This window comes from Myxocyprinus asiaticus, chromosome 38 (assembly GCF_019703515.2).
Source record: "Myxocyprinus asiaticus isolate MX2 ecotype Aquarium Trade chromosome 38, UBuf_Myxa_2, whole genome shotgun sequence".
Classification (NCBI taxonomy): domain Eukaryota; kingdom Metazoa; phylum Chordata; class Actinopteri; order Cypriniformes; family Catostomidae; genus Myxocyprinus; species Myxocyprinus asiaticus.
Window position 1 is genome coordinate 21094138 of NC_059381.1, and position 15038 is coordinate 21109175.

Below are 15038 nucleotides of genomic sequence, written 5' to 3' on the forward strand. Positions count from 1 at the left end.
TTTGATATAGCCATCTTGTGTAGTGATTAAGCTTTAAATATTTTTAAATTGGTCATTAATGGCAGCTATTATATTAATCCATCTGACTACCTGTTTTATAGATAGACATAAATTATATTATGTTTATATTTTCATAGATATTTTATATTTTATGGCTTGAGAAACAATTATAGTGTTGCTGAAAATGTATATTTAGACTCTCAAATAAATAATTAATCCTGAAGAGTAGATTTTGATATCTGAGATTTTTTCTGTAAAGTGCACTTTAAGAGACACGGGAGAGTGACTTCATTGTGTCAGAGATGTAACCTTACTTACAGTTGTATGGAAGGCCAAATTATCTTTTATGTTCCCAGCGTTACTTGTCATAATTTCATTTTTATTTGGAAGAACTCCGATTACAGAGCTCGACAATTGCATTTTTACTAGTAAGAATTTAAATTACAGAGCTATCTAATTACATTTTTTACTAGTAAGAATTCTAGTTAGAGAGCTCAACTATGGAGGCCATGGAGTGCCAATTAAAAAAAGAATGAAGAAACAAATTATCAATCTGTTAATTTGAAAATAAAAACACGGATAAATAAACCAATTTATAAATGGACAAATAAATTGACACATTTAAATGTGTTTATTTAATTCATATTTAAAAATATATTTATATTTATCAATTAATCTGTGCATTAATAAATCGTGCAATTAAATGTAACAATAAAATAGCACATTATTAAGTCATTTTTAAATGTACCTTTTAATTTGCATTTTAACAAAGCATTTGGCAATTGATTTTCTTCATTCATTTGCCGGTTGCTTTTCTTCGTCTATTTGCCAAAGGCTTTTCTTTTTCGTTTTACTTTAGCTGTTCTTTATCCATTTGACAATCGAGTTTAAAAATGCCATTAGACAGTTTATACATGGAAACAACCAATGACCTTTTCGACTTTTGAGTTTTAAGACACACCCACTTTCCCATGTCCCACTCGAAGGAGATGTAAGACAGTCTGTCATTGGAGGTCCAATGATGCCAGGAGGTCCGGCATCTTTCTCCAGCGGCTCAGTACTTCACGCAGGTGGAGTGAGAGCATGGCGGCCACATGCTTTCAGTCAGTGGCGCAGATTGGTTCTGTTTATGGCATCGTGGTTACCAGCTCCCTTCCTGGACACATACCTCTCTGCATGTTCGGGGAGGGCCGCGCTTGGCATTTAACTGAGGCAGCGACAAGTGACCATTAACCTCTGATACGCCTCGCGTCCGTTTCTTTTGCACAGGCTTTATATACTGTAAACCTCTATTAATAATTAACAATGAATTAAATAAACATTTAAATGTGTCTGTTTATTTGTCCATTTATAAATTGGTTTATTTATTCACGTTCTTATTTTCAAATTAATAGATTGATCATTTATTTCTTCATTCTTTTTTAATCGGCACTCCGTGGCTTCTATACTCGACAATTACATTTTTGCTAGTAAAAGTTCTAATTACAGAGCTCTACAATTAAATATTTACTTGTCATATGTTTCCATTGACTCCTGTTAATTTTTAATTAAAGAGCTCTACAATTGAAATTTTACTAGTACAAATGTCTTTAGAGAGCTCTTTGATTTATAATTCTTACTAGTAAAAAAATCAGTTGTAGATCTCTTTAATTGGAGTTTTTACTACTAAAAATGCAATTGCAGAGCTCTATTAGTGAAATTATTTTTAGTAAAAATCCATTTTAGAGCTCTGTAATTGGAATTCTTATAAGTAGAAAATCTATTTTAGAGCTCTCTAAATGAAATATTACTAGTAAAATTCAATTACAACGAGTAACGCTGGGAGCATTGAAAGCTAAATTGGCTTGCCATACAGCTGTTTGTTTCAGTATCTGTTAGCGATATGTTACCCAGAACAAACCTTCTATGGAGCAGGTTAGCCATGGAGCTGTAATGAACTGACCCACTTTCACCGTGTCTAAAACTCTGGGTTAACACAAACTAAACTAAACGGTACATGGCTAACCACCTAAACCAGAACCATGGTACAGGCCCCACATGAATGTGTCAAATGACAACAAATACATCATCGTTTTCGAATATCTCAGGATGTGTCTCAATCAGTTCCCTAGCTCCCTATGTCGTGAATCAGTATATCGTGAACATGAATTTGGGCACTGGTAAGGGTGTTCCTCCACTGAACATTGGGACACTTATGACTCAGTTACCTGCCACACGAAAACGAGCTCGCGTACTTAAGCGCAGTTTTATTAATCAGCACCATTGCTGTATAAGTGACACTATCGTTCATTTTCGTTGACTGTATTCAAACGTACAGTGTTATTATAACAGATAAATTACATAAAGAAATAAAAATATAAAGGACTGTATTTTAAACCTTCTTTTAACAACTCTAATATTTAAAAGATTGTTTCCCTTTTATTGTGGATGACAGACAAAAAAACGTCTCTTTTAAAGCGAAAATAAGTCTTTGACATCATATATTTACACTTGTGCTCGTCTTTTAATGACTTGAGAGACTTCAGAAGACATGGCGATGTTTCCGGTAAGGGAACATAGTGAGCAATGATGCTCCCCGGTGCATTGTGGGATTTTTTGGGAGGGAACGTTTCAGTGCACTGAAACAATTTTATGAATGAGACAGCCCTAAAAATGGCCGACTCACTGATCAGTGCCCTGACTACTGAACTAGGGAACTGATTGAGACGCACCTTTCCCAGTCCACACTACAACGTGAATACAACGTTTTTACATTTATTCACTGGGAAGAGCATTTTTGAAAAGTTGTCTCAGTGTGGATGGAAGGCCAAAACGTACAGAAAAAGATGTGTTTTCATATTTATCTGGAATAATGTGGACATAGTCTTAGAGTTCACACAAATAATTTTAATGAGACGTTCCTTTATCGCATTAATCTTGTACCTGCCATTAAAATAAGAACGCTTGGGTAACTGAAACTTTAATCACCTGCTGTACTGGGCGGTTCTTCAGGATTGGTGGCCAAAGATAGGAATCAATGTGGGCTTTCAATTGCACTACTGCAAAATAAGCAACACAATAAGTGTAAATCTGTAATAATGTGAGCCCCCTCAGATGCTTGTCAGATCAAACAGACTGCATGGATTACAGCCAGCAGTCACACTCATATTAGCATTTACTCACACACTGCAGACCTCCTACAAGATCGCTCCTTTATTGATGTCATCAGATAACTGGATGCACAAGATTGTATCATGTTATTATGTGCCAATATATTTTTTCTGTAAGTAAAGCTCAGCATTTCAAATGAAATGCTAAAAATATTCGCAAGTTGAAATCTCACTAGAGAAGGAATTCATGCAGCGGTGTCTCTACATAGGGGCAAGTGGGGCTAAGCCCTGCCAGACTCATCAGATTTATTTTAAGAAATAATATATTTTCCGTAACGTAAATGTGTTTTATGTCCATTATACAAGAAAGAAGTATATATTATTTTGAGAAATTCTATTATTATTAAGGTATGTTGCATAAAAGCCATTTAAACATTTTCATTTACTATGCATGGGGCTAGCCCTTCATCCTCAATGTTAATCAACGGAGATCTGGAGAACGTCATGCGCATGTGCAACGAGGGTTCAACGATGGTCTGAGTGGCTAGTTTGCCTTTGCCCTGAGCCAATCAAAAGCTTTGATCATATTTATGTCAAGCTGTTGACATGAGTATCGAAAGTTACCAGGTGCAGAGTAGACCTGCGTATAGTGAACTTCACTGACTGCAGTAAAGTTAGTTTTACGTTTGACTTTCATTGTACATTCAGGTTTATACACATTAAACTTCAAGACCACTTGACCTAAAGATGTCAAAACAACTGCAAATTACTCAGAATAGTATTTCCTCTATTGCTCAAGGCTTATTTTGGGGGTTTTTATCTTTGGTAGATTTTAAATAGAATATTTAATCCCTGTTTTTTTTATTTTATAGAACATTTGGTCCCTTTAAATCCATTAAACTCCAAGACCGCTTGACCTAAAGATGTCATACCAACTGCAAATTACTCAAAATATTATTCAACCTATTGCACAAGGCTTATATTTGTTAGTTTTTTATTTGGTAGTTTTTATATAGAATATTTGGTCCCTTTAAATCCATTAAACCCCCAAGACCATTTGACCAAAAGATGTCAAACCAACTGTAAATTACTAAGAATAGTATTCCCTCTATTGCACAAGGCTTAATTTAGGGAGTTTTTCTTTGGTAGTTTTTTATATGGAATATTTGGTCCCTATAAATCCATTAAACTCCATGACCACTTACCTAAATATGTCAAACCAACTGCAAATTACTCAGAATATTATTCCCTCTATTGCACAAGGCTTATTTTTGAGAGTTTTTTTCATATAGAGTTTGTAATACATATAACTCAATTAAACTCCAAGACCGTTTGAGCTAAAGATGTCAAATCAACTTCAGTAAACTCAGAATATTATTCTTTATATAGCACAAGTCTACTGATAGGAGTTTTTATTTGTTTGTTTTTTATATATATAGAATATTCAATCCATATAAACCACTTAAACTCAGGGACCGTTTGACATAAAGATGTCAAACCAGCGTCGGTAAACTCAGAATATTATTCTTTATATAGCACAAGTCTATTTATGGGAGTTTTTATTTGGTATTTTTTATATAGAATATTTAATCCATATAAATCAATTAAACTCAGGGACCGTTTGACCTAAAGATTTCAAATCAACTGCAAATTACTTATAAGATTATTCTTTATATAGCACAAGGCTTATTTTTGGGAATATTCTTTGGTACTTTAATATTGAATATTTATATTTATATTATATAATATATTTAAATCCATTTAACTTCAAGACCGTTTAACCTAAAGTTGTCAAACTTTTTGCTGATTATCAGAAGGTATGAGAGAATGGTGTGGTAAAAAAAAAAAAAAAAAAAAAAACTTTCATTGATTTATTTGGATTTAAAATTCTATATAAAAATTACCAAATAAAAACTCTCAAAAATGAGCCTTGTGTTAAAGAATAAAGAATAATATTCTGAGTAATTTGCAGTTGGTTTGACATTTTTAGGTCAAACGGTCCCTGAGTTTAATTGATTTATATGGACTGAATATTCTATGTAAAAAATATAAAATAAAAACTCCCAAAAATAAGCCTTGTGCTATATAAAGAATAACATTGTAAGCTGGTTTGACATCTTTAGCTCAGTCCCTGAGTTTAATTTATTTATACTACTGCATACATTTAAAGTTCTAAAATGTAAGACTAAAGAGTCTTGTGCTATGAATGGGATATTTTTCTGAGCATTTCACTATTAGCATGGTGTTATAACGTCATACGGTTAAATTGTTTAATTGATTTATAAGGCTTATTATTTTTATTTTTATTTTTTTAATTTAAGCCTTGTGCTATGCAAAGGACTGTTGTTTATGTATATCTAAGTTGGTTTGGGCTCAAAACATGAAATGTGCAGAGAGTTTAATGGTTATGAAATCGAATGTCCAACGAATGTCAAATATAAAACTTTTGGTAAGTTTTAAAAGCTAAGTTTTTTCTAATGTGCTGCTGGTTGGATTAGTTCAAGTGCAACATTCATAATTTCAATTAATTGCAATTGCATTAAGGTGTTGTGTTGTTGGTGCTTTGGTTTGTATTAGATTACAATGACTGCTAAAAATAATATTCACCCTTTAACGATTTGCCTATTTGTGGTTTACTTTCACGGTCACTTGAGACTTTTTAACGTGGATGTGCACATTTTAATTGTGGTTTGTGCTGAGATTAAATTATTAGGGATGTTTGTGTGGCATCATTGTCAGAGGTTGCGCTAGAAAAAGTCTTTATTCATCACTCTTTGTAAAATTTCTGTCATGGTCTATTTTTATCATTCATACTTGTTTTCATTTTATAAGTACTAGGGCATTGATGGATGTAGCATCCATTATAATGGCACATAAATGACAGTAGATACACTTTTATGATAGATTTTTTTTAACTCCCCTAGTTTGAGTCCGGTGAAACCAATGAGTTCTAGTGTGAAACTTCTACTTGTCAATCAACCACTGTGCTAAAGCGAGGTTTTTAAACTTTGCCGGTTAAAGCGCATACACACATGCACAAGTTCGCAGAACTTCATAGTCCCTGATGTGAACATAAAGTGTAACATGAGAAGCACATCTGTGAAGCTCAGTTAGCACAGGTACTCATTTACACAGTAACAGACAATTCCGCTCTAAACGTGATGTTTGTGCTTATATTAAATGTATGCATAATTGGCTGAAATGATGTGCTGCTTTTTTGTGTTTTCTTGTTGTTGTTATTATGCAGTTTGCGCTTTATCATGCATTAACACACTGAAGAAATGATTATGCAGTCATGAATTCAGATACCCTCTACTCAAAATCCAAACACAAAAGAGACACACAATACCAGGCGTAAATGATGATGGTGCCAGTTAATACGCATCTAATACGCACATTAATATCAGAGAATAAACGGGACACATGCACAGCAGGAATGTGAGGGACAAAGAGTGAAGTCAAAACTGATGCACTAAGTTAAAATGTTTTTCTTGTTTCTTTTATCTGTCAAAATGTCGGACAGAATTTGGAATTATTCGTTAATGTTTCAAAGATTGTTCAAATAATTGATTGTTAAATCATTGTTTGTGCCCCACACTAAATAATGATCCTGAGACGTCACTGAATTCATGTGTTTTCAGCTGCTCAAACACTAAACACACAGCAGTGAGCATCACGTGCAGTCTGTGTGTATGTGTGTGTGAAGGATGACAGAGAGCAGACAGGGCACCTCTCGTACATGCTGAAGCACACAGCGCATGCAGACTTTAATTATATGATTATATTATTTAATTAAATGACATCCTTCTGCTGTTCAGTGATCACACTTGGCCATATCGAGATTTGAATTTGATTAATTGTCAAATCGTCATTGATTTAATCTAAAAAATGTCACATCTCATAACATTTTTGCTAATATCGCTATACTGGAGTATGGGATTAAAATTAGCAAAAAGATGATATCATACCATTCTAAAATTTTTGGTATTGCAATGTTTTGTTAGTAACTGCAGCATATAACTTTTAAAAGAGTGGCAAGTGGCACTTAAAAAATGAATATGGAGGATCACAGTGATAAAATGTTGCTGATTGTCATCAGCCTTAAATTTCTTGAGTGTATAACTTGCGTGCAACAATGAACAATTGGTTGAATTGGTTGAGTGGAAAAACTTTAAAAAGTAATGTAAAAGTAAAGTAACTAATAAAGTTATTACTTTTTCGATTAAGTAATCAGTAAAAAAAAAAAAGTAATTAGTCATTTGTTATAGATTACATTTTTATTAACTTACCCAACACTGAATGACAACAACAGTAAATATATCTAGATAAAGAAATAACTATATTGTCTATTCAATTGATTTTTCTCTTAGATTTATTGCAACTAAAGTAAAATCCACTAATATTTACAGTATTTGTATTTTCCATTATTGTAGATGCTTTAGTATGTTGGGCAGTAATGGACTACAAATACCCTTGCTGATTAGATCAAAACACAACCACATAAGCTGGCCGATCAAATCAAATAAAGAAACAGCCAAGAGAACAGTTTATAATATCATCAGTATGTTTTTTTTTTTTTTTGCACCCAATTCCCAGTGTGCTCTAAGTCCTTGTGGTTGTGTAGTGATTTGCCTCAGTCTGGGCGGCGGAGAATGAATCCCAGTTGCCTCTGCTTCTGAGACCATCAACCTGCGTATCTTATCACGTGGCTTGTTGAGTGTGGAGGAGGTTACCCCATGTGATTCTACCCTCCCTAGCAACTGGGCCAATTTGGTTGCTTAGGAGACCTGGCTGGAGTCACTCAGCACACCCTGGGATTCGAACTAGTGAACTCCAGGGGTGGTAGCCAGTGTATTTTACCACTGAGCTACCCAGGCCCCCTATCATCAATATATTATCATCTCATTGAAGGTCATTATGTTACAGTAATGAAGAGAGTTGACAGTTTTCTTATTTTCAAGCACAGAATTGCAAGTCTATAGATAAAGAGCTCCAGCAACCATAATACAATGTGCTTTATGGCTATTGAGGTACTTATCATATAAAGGTTTTTTAAACATGTTTTCAGGTACCCTCTGAGCTATGGTCACCCATCTTTTTTGCCTTTTATTATATTTTAAAAATAGGGACAGTGAGGTAGGAGACAATAACTAGAAGAGAAGAGACATGAGCCTTATTCAAACTGGCCTATACATGCGTGTCACTATGCAGTGTGTCAAAGCATGTGCACTATGGTCTTCAATTTTTAAAGGTGAAGTATGTGATTTCTACACCGCTAGTGTCACCACATGGAATTGTGAAAATAATGACTATTTTCAGACAAGATCTTTTTCACTTCCCTCTACCATCGATTTACTTGCAACAAGAGAAAATGAGAGAAAAATAGTCTAATGCAAGGAATGCCATGAAATGAAACCTCCACCTTCCTTCACTAAGACATCTATTTGAGACAGCTTTGATTCAGAGTCAGAGAATAGAAAGTGCTGGAAATAGAGTAGAGTTTGGATGTTGAAAAGGCTCCAGTGAGAGAGTATGTCATCTTACCCCTCAAAAGAGACAATCTCAGCTGATAATGTTTTACTGAGGCTTAATGCATGGCTTTGTTTAAGTGATATCTTCTATCAGTCCTCTGTGGTAACTTCTTTACTAGGGGTTGACCGATTATCGTCCTGGCCGATAACCAGATCTGATATTCATAATTTTTCTAATTATCAGAATCTTTATTTTGTCTGATCTGATTGCCGATAAATTTTAAAATACGCTCCGTTGGCTCTGAATCCGCCTCTCTCTGAAAGGTAACTGCTTGTAGTCTGGCTCAATGTCCCGTCCACAGTATTATCGTATTGGTTATATGTCACGAGTAAATGGCCAATCAACACTGTACTCCGTATTTGTCAGGGAGAGGTGGGAGAGAGGAAAGCAGCAAGAGAAAGACGCATCACTGAGGACAAGCTGTTTTCAAAGACAAGAATGCAGATACTGAAGTTGCAATAAACATCACAATACTCTATGCCAGCGGTCACCAGTTAGCGGTAAGATGGGACAACCGTTGTCATGATGTCTTGCGGTCCGTGTCTGAACTCCGAACCTTGGATTTGTTCCATCATGACAACGGTTGTCCCATCTCGCCATTTCTACACTTTAGCATGTCAAAACAACGGAGCTGTGTACACCGCAAGCACTCCAGGGCGCAGATAGCACTAATCTTTCAGCGCTATATCCTTGAATATTTTTCTATAACACCAAACACACTTCAATAATGCCTTTTCGCGCTCCGCATGCGTTATCTCTCTCCACCGGCCTGCGACCTGAAACGCCGCATAGTAGAGCTGCAGACGCGGTTATTTTAATGACAGTAGACAGTAGCGAAGAAATACAGTGAGCATCTTTTGCTAAAATACACTGCAGAAAACGAAAATGAAGCAAAAACAATCTTAATGTGTCTGATATGACTCCGACGGTTCAGCTAAGCAAGGTTTGTGACAGGACAATTTATCGTGGTTGAAAAACATTTCCATTATTTGATTGTCAGCCCCTTTATACTTAACGATAGCATTATTTTTAAACTGCGCTATTTAGATGTACATTGTTTATTTGTTTTTGGTAGATTTGCATTTTAAAATATAAAATTGGATTATTAAGACTTTTTCTCTCAGGGGTTACACCTGAACCCCCATTCAGTATATTTCCTATCTATATATAAACAGTAGCATATCCCCCATAGTCCACTACTTTGGTTGTCTTTGGGCCACAATGTCCTCATTCTTGCCCAGTTCTAAAGAGACTTGTTGATTTAAAATTTAAAAATGTACTACAAATGTATATTGGCCCCTAATTTCGTTTATCGGTCTCTTTGAATACTAATAATCAGTAATGGTATCGGCCCTGAAAAAAACATATCGGTCAACCCCTTATCTATACAGCTTTGATTCGTAATCTGTCCTCTGGGGAGCAGAAGTGAGTGCAAAATTCAGGAGCTTCTGAAGGTCACAAGGTCTGTGTGTGGTCCCCCCCCCCAGCCCCATTTTAATTGAACAACACAGAATGGTGATTCATAAATGTTTAATCCTCTATATGTAAATGTAATGTTTTAAATGTGTACATATATGTAGTCATTTGATTATAACTGTGTAATAAAATACATACTTGCATTGTACTACCTCTGGCCCTTTTTAATTTGGTTTAGCTGTTTCTGAAAGAATCAGACATGTAATGAAATCACTCTGTATTTACATGATGGACATCTTATATGCTTGAGCATCAATGATGAATACCAAATATAGAACGGCTTGCAAAGATTTCAAAAGTCTGGAAATGTATTTGAGTGGATAGAATCATGGAGAAGGACACTATCAGCGATGTAATACATATTTTCTCAAACAGGTCAATTATTTATTGACTCTGCCAAGACAGAATCACCCTCTGTCACCAAAGCTCATTCAAGGATTCTGAGAAGACCCATGACACAGACTTTGCTAGGAAATTGAAAAAGTTCATGTCTGTCTCTCACTGATAGTAAATTATTGAGCTAACCCAAATCTGTTTCTCTCTTTCTCCTAACGTTCTCCTAATGCTTTATTCGGCTTTCACCCAGCTTCAGGTCACATAGTGCTTTCTCTACAGAAATGCGGTTCAATTATTTATTATTGTACAAACTGAGGACAGAGCTGCAGTTATAATTGGACTGTTTTGCCTGAGACAAACTCTTAAATGTGTAATGTCTTATTACTGACCACAATTAGCCAAATCTCATTAATCATTTAATCAGAGGACAAAACCATTTGGAGTTTTGACAGCCGTCTCTGTTGTGTGTTTGTTGGAAGGCTAGTAAATATGAAAAACTATTTATGCATCAACACTGATGTTGATATCTCAGTTTGCGTCAGAAAGATAAATATACCACAGCGTTGTCCAGTGCCGTGATTGACTTTTATGTGTCCTGGGTTCCTTTTCGGTGTGTATTACTGACTGATTGAGGGTTCTGAGTGAGCGAGTGTGTGATTGAGCAAGTAAACAGGTGATTAACTTGTGATATTGCAAGCGAGCTCACTGACTAGTAAACAATGCTCAACTGGTCTTTATCATCACTTTCTACTAACTTCACATTCTTCTATAACTTTCTGTCAAAGGAAATTCTCCCATAATAAATCACTTTGCATTATACTTCCTATGATCTGGGCACTGCCCCACAGAGAAGCTGTGACAAGCCAGCCATGCCTGGATTTGATGACAGGCCTCTTGTGTTTCCACCCTGCAGTTTGACATGCAACAGATGTCTCTAGAGGAGCTCAAACACGTCCTGTTCCACGCCTTTAGAGACCATCTCACCATGAAGGACATTGAGAACATCATCGTCACAGAGGAGGAGAGTTTGAAGGAGAACTCAGGAAACTGCCAGACTGAATTTCAGGGAGGTAAATAGCAAAGAGAACGATCAAATTTCATAGTAATTGACGGATCCTGCAACATTTTGTGTAACTCACACTGATTTAAGTTTACAGACACTAAGGAAACTTTTGGGAAGCCTGAAGGTGTGGCATAACATTTTGACAATAGCTTTAGAATACACTTCTTTATAAATACTAAGGATGCTCCAGATCGATCAGCCACTGATCGGTATTGGTCGATGATTCGATCGGTAATTTGGCCGATCGCATAAACCGATCGCTCACGTCACAAAAGACACGCAGCTCCTTTAAGACTTCAGGAGCACTGTCATAGCATCACAGAGTGTGGGGAATACTGCCATAGTGCTGTAAGACAACAGACTTGCAGTTAAGAATGATGCAGTGGGAGACGTATGGCGAATATGAAAAGCTTATGTACTGTACTGTTAATGTGGCGTTTCACACGCTACAAGGCAAAGGGAAAACAGCGCGAGCTGGAAAATGGTCCTAATTATCATTCATGGCAGCAGCTTCTCAGTCTCCGCCTGCCATAGGCATCTCAGTAATTATGCAAGTTACAAGATGTGGTGTAATTCAGACATCTTTATTAAATATCTCCTGATTAAACGGCATTAACAATAGTAGCACCTGGAGAATTCTCTTGCTCTCATTAGGGAGAGCACGTGTTCCCCTCATTTAAAGTTCAAGCAGCAACAAGTGAAAAATTAACTATTAATATAATCATCCAAATAAATTAAAAGGCAGGGAAGGAATTTATAAATATAATATTTCTTTATACAATATTAAGATACCATAATACCAAGTATTAAATGTAATGCAAAAATAAAATAAGGAATAATAATATTAACTATATGAAATAATGAACATGAATCAATAACCAAAAATGTCACAGTATGTTTAATTGTACCTATGGGTTATCAGTTTGTCTTCAGTTTGACACTAAGGTTAATTTTTTTTATAGGGCTGTCTATCTTAATATAGAGAATATTTTGTTAGCCTATACTTGATTTAAAGTCTTTTTTTATAACAGCGTTTTTAATAAACCTTTTAAACTGTTTTTGTCAGCAAAAACTTGGAAAAGTGATATTACTTGGAAGAGAAAAATTCAATTTATAGTGACAGTGGGCAGAAAGCTTACATATAGTCAGTTATGACAGAGATCCTGATAAAAGGTTAAATGATCGGGTTCGGTATTGGCCAGTCAGGTGACAAGAATATTGGTGATCAGAGCATCCCTAATAAATACCAATTCAATCAACCTAGTCTTATAGAATAAATGTTACTATAACTGCATTTTTACAAACCGAGTTTTACGTGCCGCTTTCTAAGTTTTGCTGCCGTTTCCTGGTGAAATTAAAACTAGAGGCGCTACAATAACTGTGCGTTTTATTCACTTTTACACAAATCACGAGTTTAACTGATTATGACTTTAAAAACACTTATTTTTCGCTCTATTACTCACACACTACTATGTTATATCAAAACACTTTCACCATAACGGATCATTTGAAAAACGATACATTTTAACGCTTGTATTACAGACTCACCTACATTTACACACTTATTCTAATATAATTAACTTCAGCGGAAGCTCACCTGATAGCGTGTTGGACTTCAGACTCGAAAACCGAATCTGGAGCCAAGCCAATCATGCTTGAAACGAAAGTAAAAGTGAAGCGAAAGTGTCATAGAAGCAACACAAAATGACTTGGTTGCTTCAGTAAATGTGCTTTTAATGTCAAATTTGCTTTTAAAACACTATCAGTTAGGTTTTGGTGTTGGTTTAGGGTAAGGATGTCTGTTTTGTTCACCTCTTATTTATCATTTAGGACAGTTAGGTTAGGTTTAGGTTAAAGTTGTCGGTTAGGGAGGAACGTTTTGGTAACACTTTACAATAAGGTTTCATTTGTTAACATTAGTTAACATGAACTAACATTGAACAGTACTGTTACAGCATTTATTCATCTAAGTTAATGTTATTTAAAACATATACTAATACATTTGTAAACATTACTTAATGTACTAAGAACTAACAATGAACAATTGTATTTTTATTAGCAAAGATTAATAAATGCTGTAAAAATATATTGCTAATTGTTAGTTCATGCTAACTAATGTTGTTCACTAATGTTAATAAATAGAACTTTATTGTAAAGTGTTACCAATGTTTTACTCAATAAAACATCCATCTAAAATTCTAATGTTCCAGAATGGCTAAAATTGCATTACAGCACCTTTAAGGGGTTAAGAATGGGTGACCCAGGATTTACTGCAATCAGAATCATGCTTCATCACATTTGTTCCCTTTTTGGATGAAAGCGCCTGCTAAATTAAATGTAACTGGTGAATGTCTAATTTGTCTTTGCTGCCAGTAAGACATTTTCATTTAAACCATTATTCTAATTTGTTACTCAATTATGTCCTGAATTTGGGCCATAGATTCAAATTTCACCAGCTGTTGAAGCATGGTTCAACCAGATGTTTTCATCACCTGACAAAAGAAGGGGAATGATTGGAATTTAGAAACAGGGAAATTAGCGTAAAGGCTTGTATCCAATTATGTCTCAGTATCTTGCTTGAAGTTCAATATTTAATCTCAAGCAGTAGCCCATAATAACAAAATGAACGAAATGTAATCGAATGGAATCAGTTAGCTATGCATGGCCAGAGAAAAAGATGAATCAGATGTAACAATTTCATGCCTCAAAATCCAATTAGTTTAAGTGTTTTATAATACATGGATTATGAGCCTCTACCGTGGCATGCTTTTGTAATGTTGAAACATTGCCCTATGTTTATTTTCCTGAATTTTCCTGTGTGTTAGTCAAATGCAGGCAAAGAGAGAGGACAATCATTAGCATGTGATGATTATTTTGTCAATGGTTGCAGCTCACTGGAGCCATATGTACTGGGTCCTCTGTTTTATTATTGTTTATTTTCAAAGACTCATGGTGTACCATGTCAAACAATACTGATGGATCACTCTCTCTGAATGGCTTGCTTATTGTGTGCTCTCATCTCTTCTCATAATGTCTGATGCTCTGTTTCCAAGTCCACTGCTTGTAGCTTTAATGTCTTCTTTTCTTTTCTCTTCTCTTCTCTTCTCTTCTCTTCTCTTCTCTTCTCTTCTCTTTTCTTCTCTTCTTTTTTATGTCTCTTTCATCTCTGCTCTGTTCTACTCCATCAGTGCATTCTAAAAAGAAGAATCGGCAGACGTGTGTCCGCAAAAGCCTCATCTGTGCTTTCGCAATGGCCTTCATCATCAGCGTCATGCTAATCGCAGCCAATCAGATGTTGCGAAATGGCATGGAGTAGCACTGCCCACTGTGAACCTTGGGTGATTCGATCTTTGCTTGTACTGTACCCTCTTAAGAAATAAGCATCAAAAACTGCTAAAGCAATTCCACATTTTTTTTTTTTTTTTTACCATCCAGAGGATGCGGATGAATCCAAAAGGAAAGCTCTCTTTTATTTTTAATATAGCAAGTACACTGACTGTGACAAACTTTCCAACAGCACTGAGGGATCATTTGTCCTCCAT

The 15038-nt window shown here is 35.4% G+C and overlaps 1 protein-coding gene across 2 annotated transcripts in view; it reads left to right on the forward strand.

Annotated features, from left to right (window-relative positions):
• caln2 (calneuron 2) overlaps positions 1–15038 on the forward strand; it is a 62064-nt gene extending 47026 nt beyond the window's left edge. For both annotated transcript variants that reach the window (XM_051677052.1, XM_051677050.1), the window contains exons 5-6: positions 11347–11503; positions 14685–15038. In XM_051677052.1, the coding sequence (XP_051533012.1) occupies positions 11347–11503; positions 14685–14812 (285 nt within the window). In that variant the 3' untranslated portion in view covers positions 14813–15038. The remainder of the gene's footprint in view (positions 1–11346; positions 11504–14684) is intronic.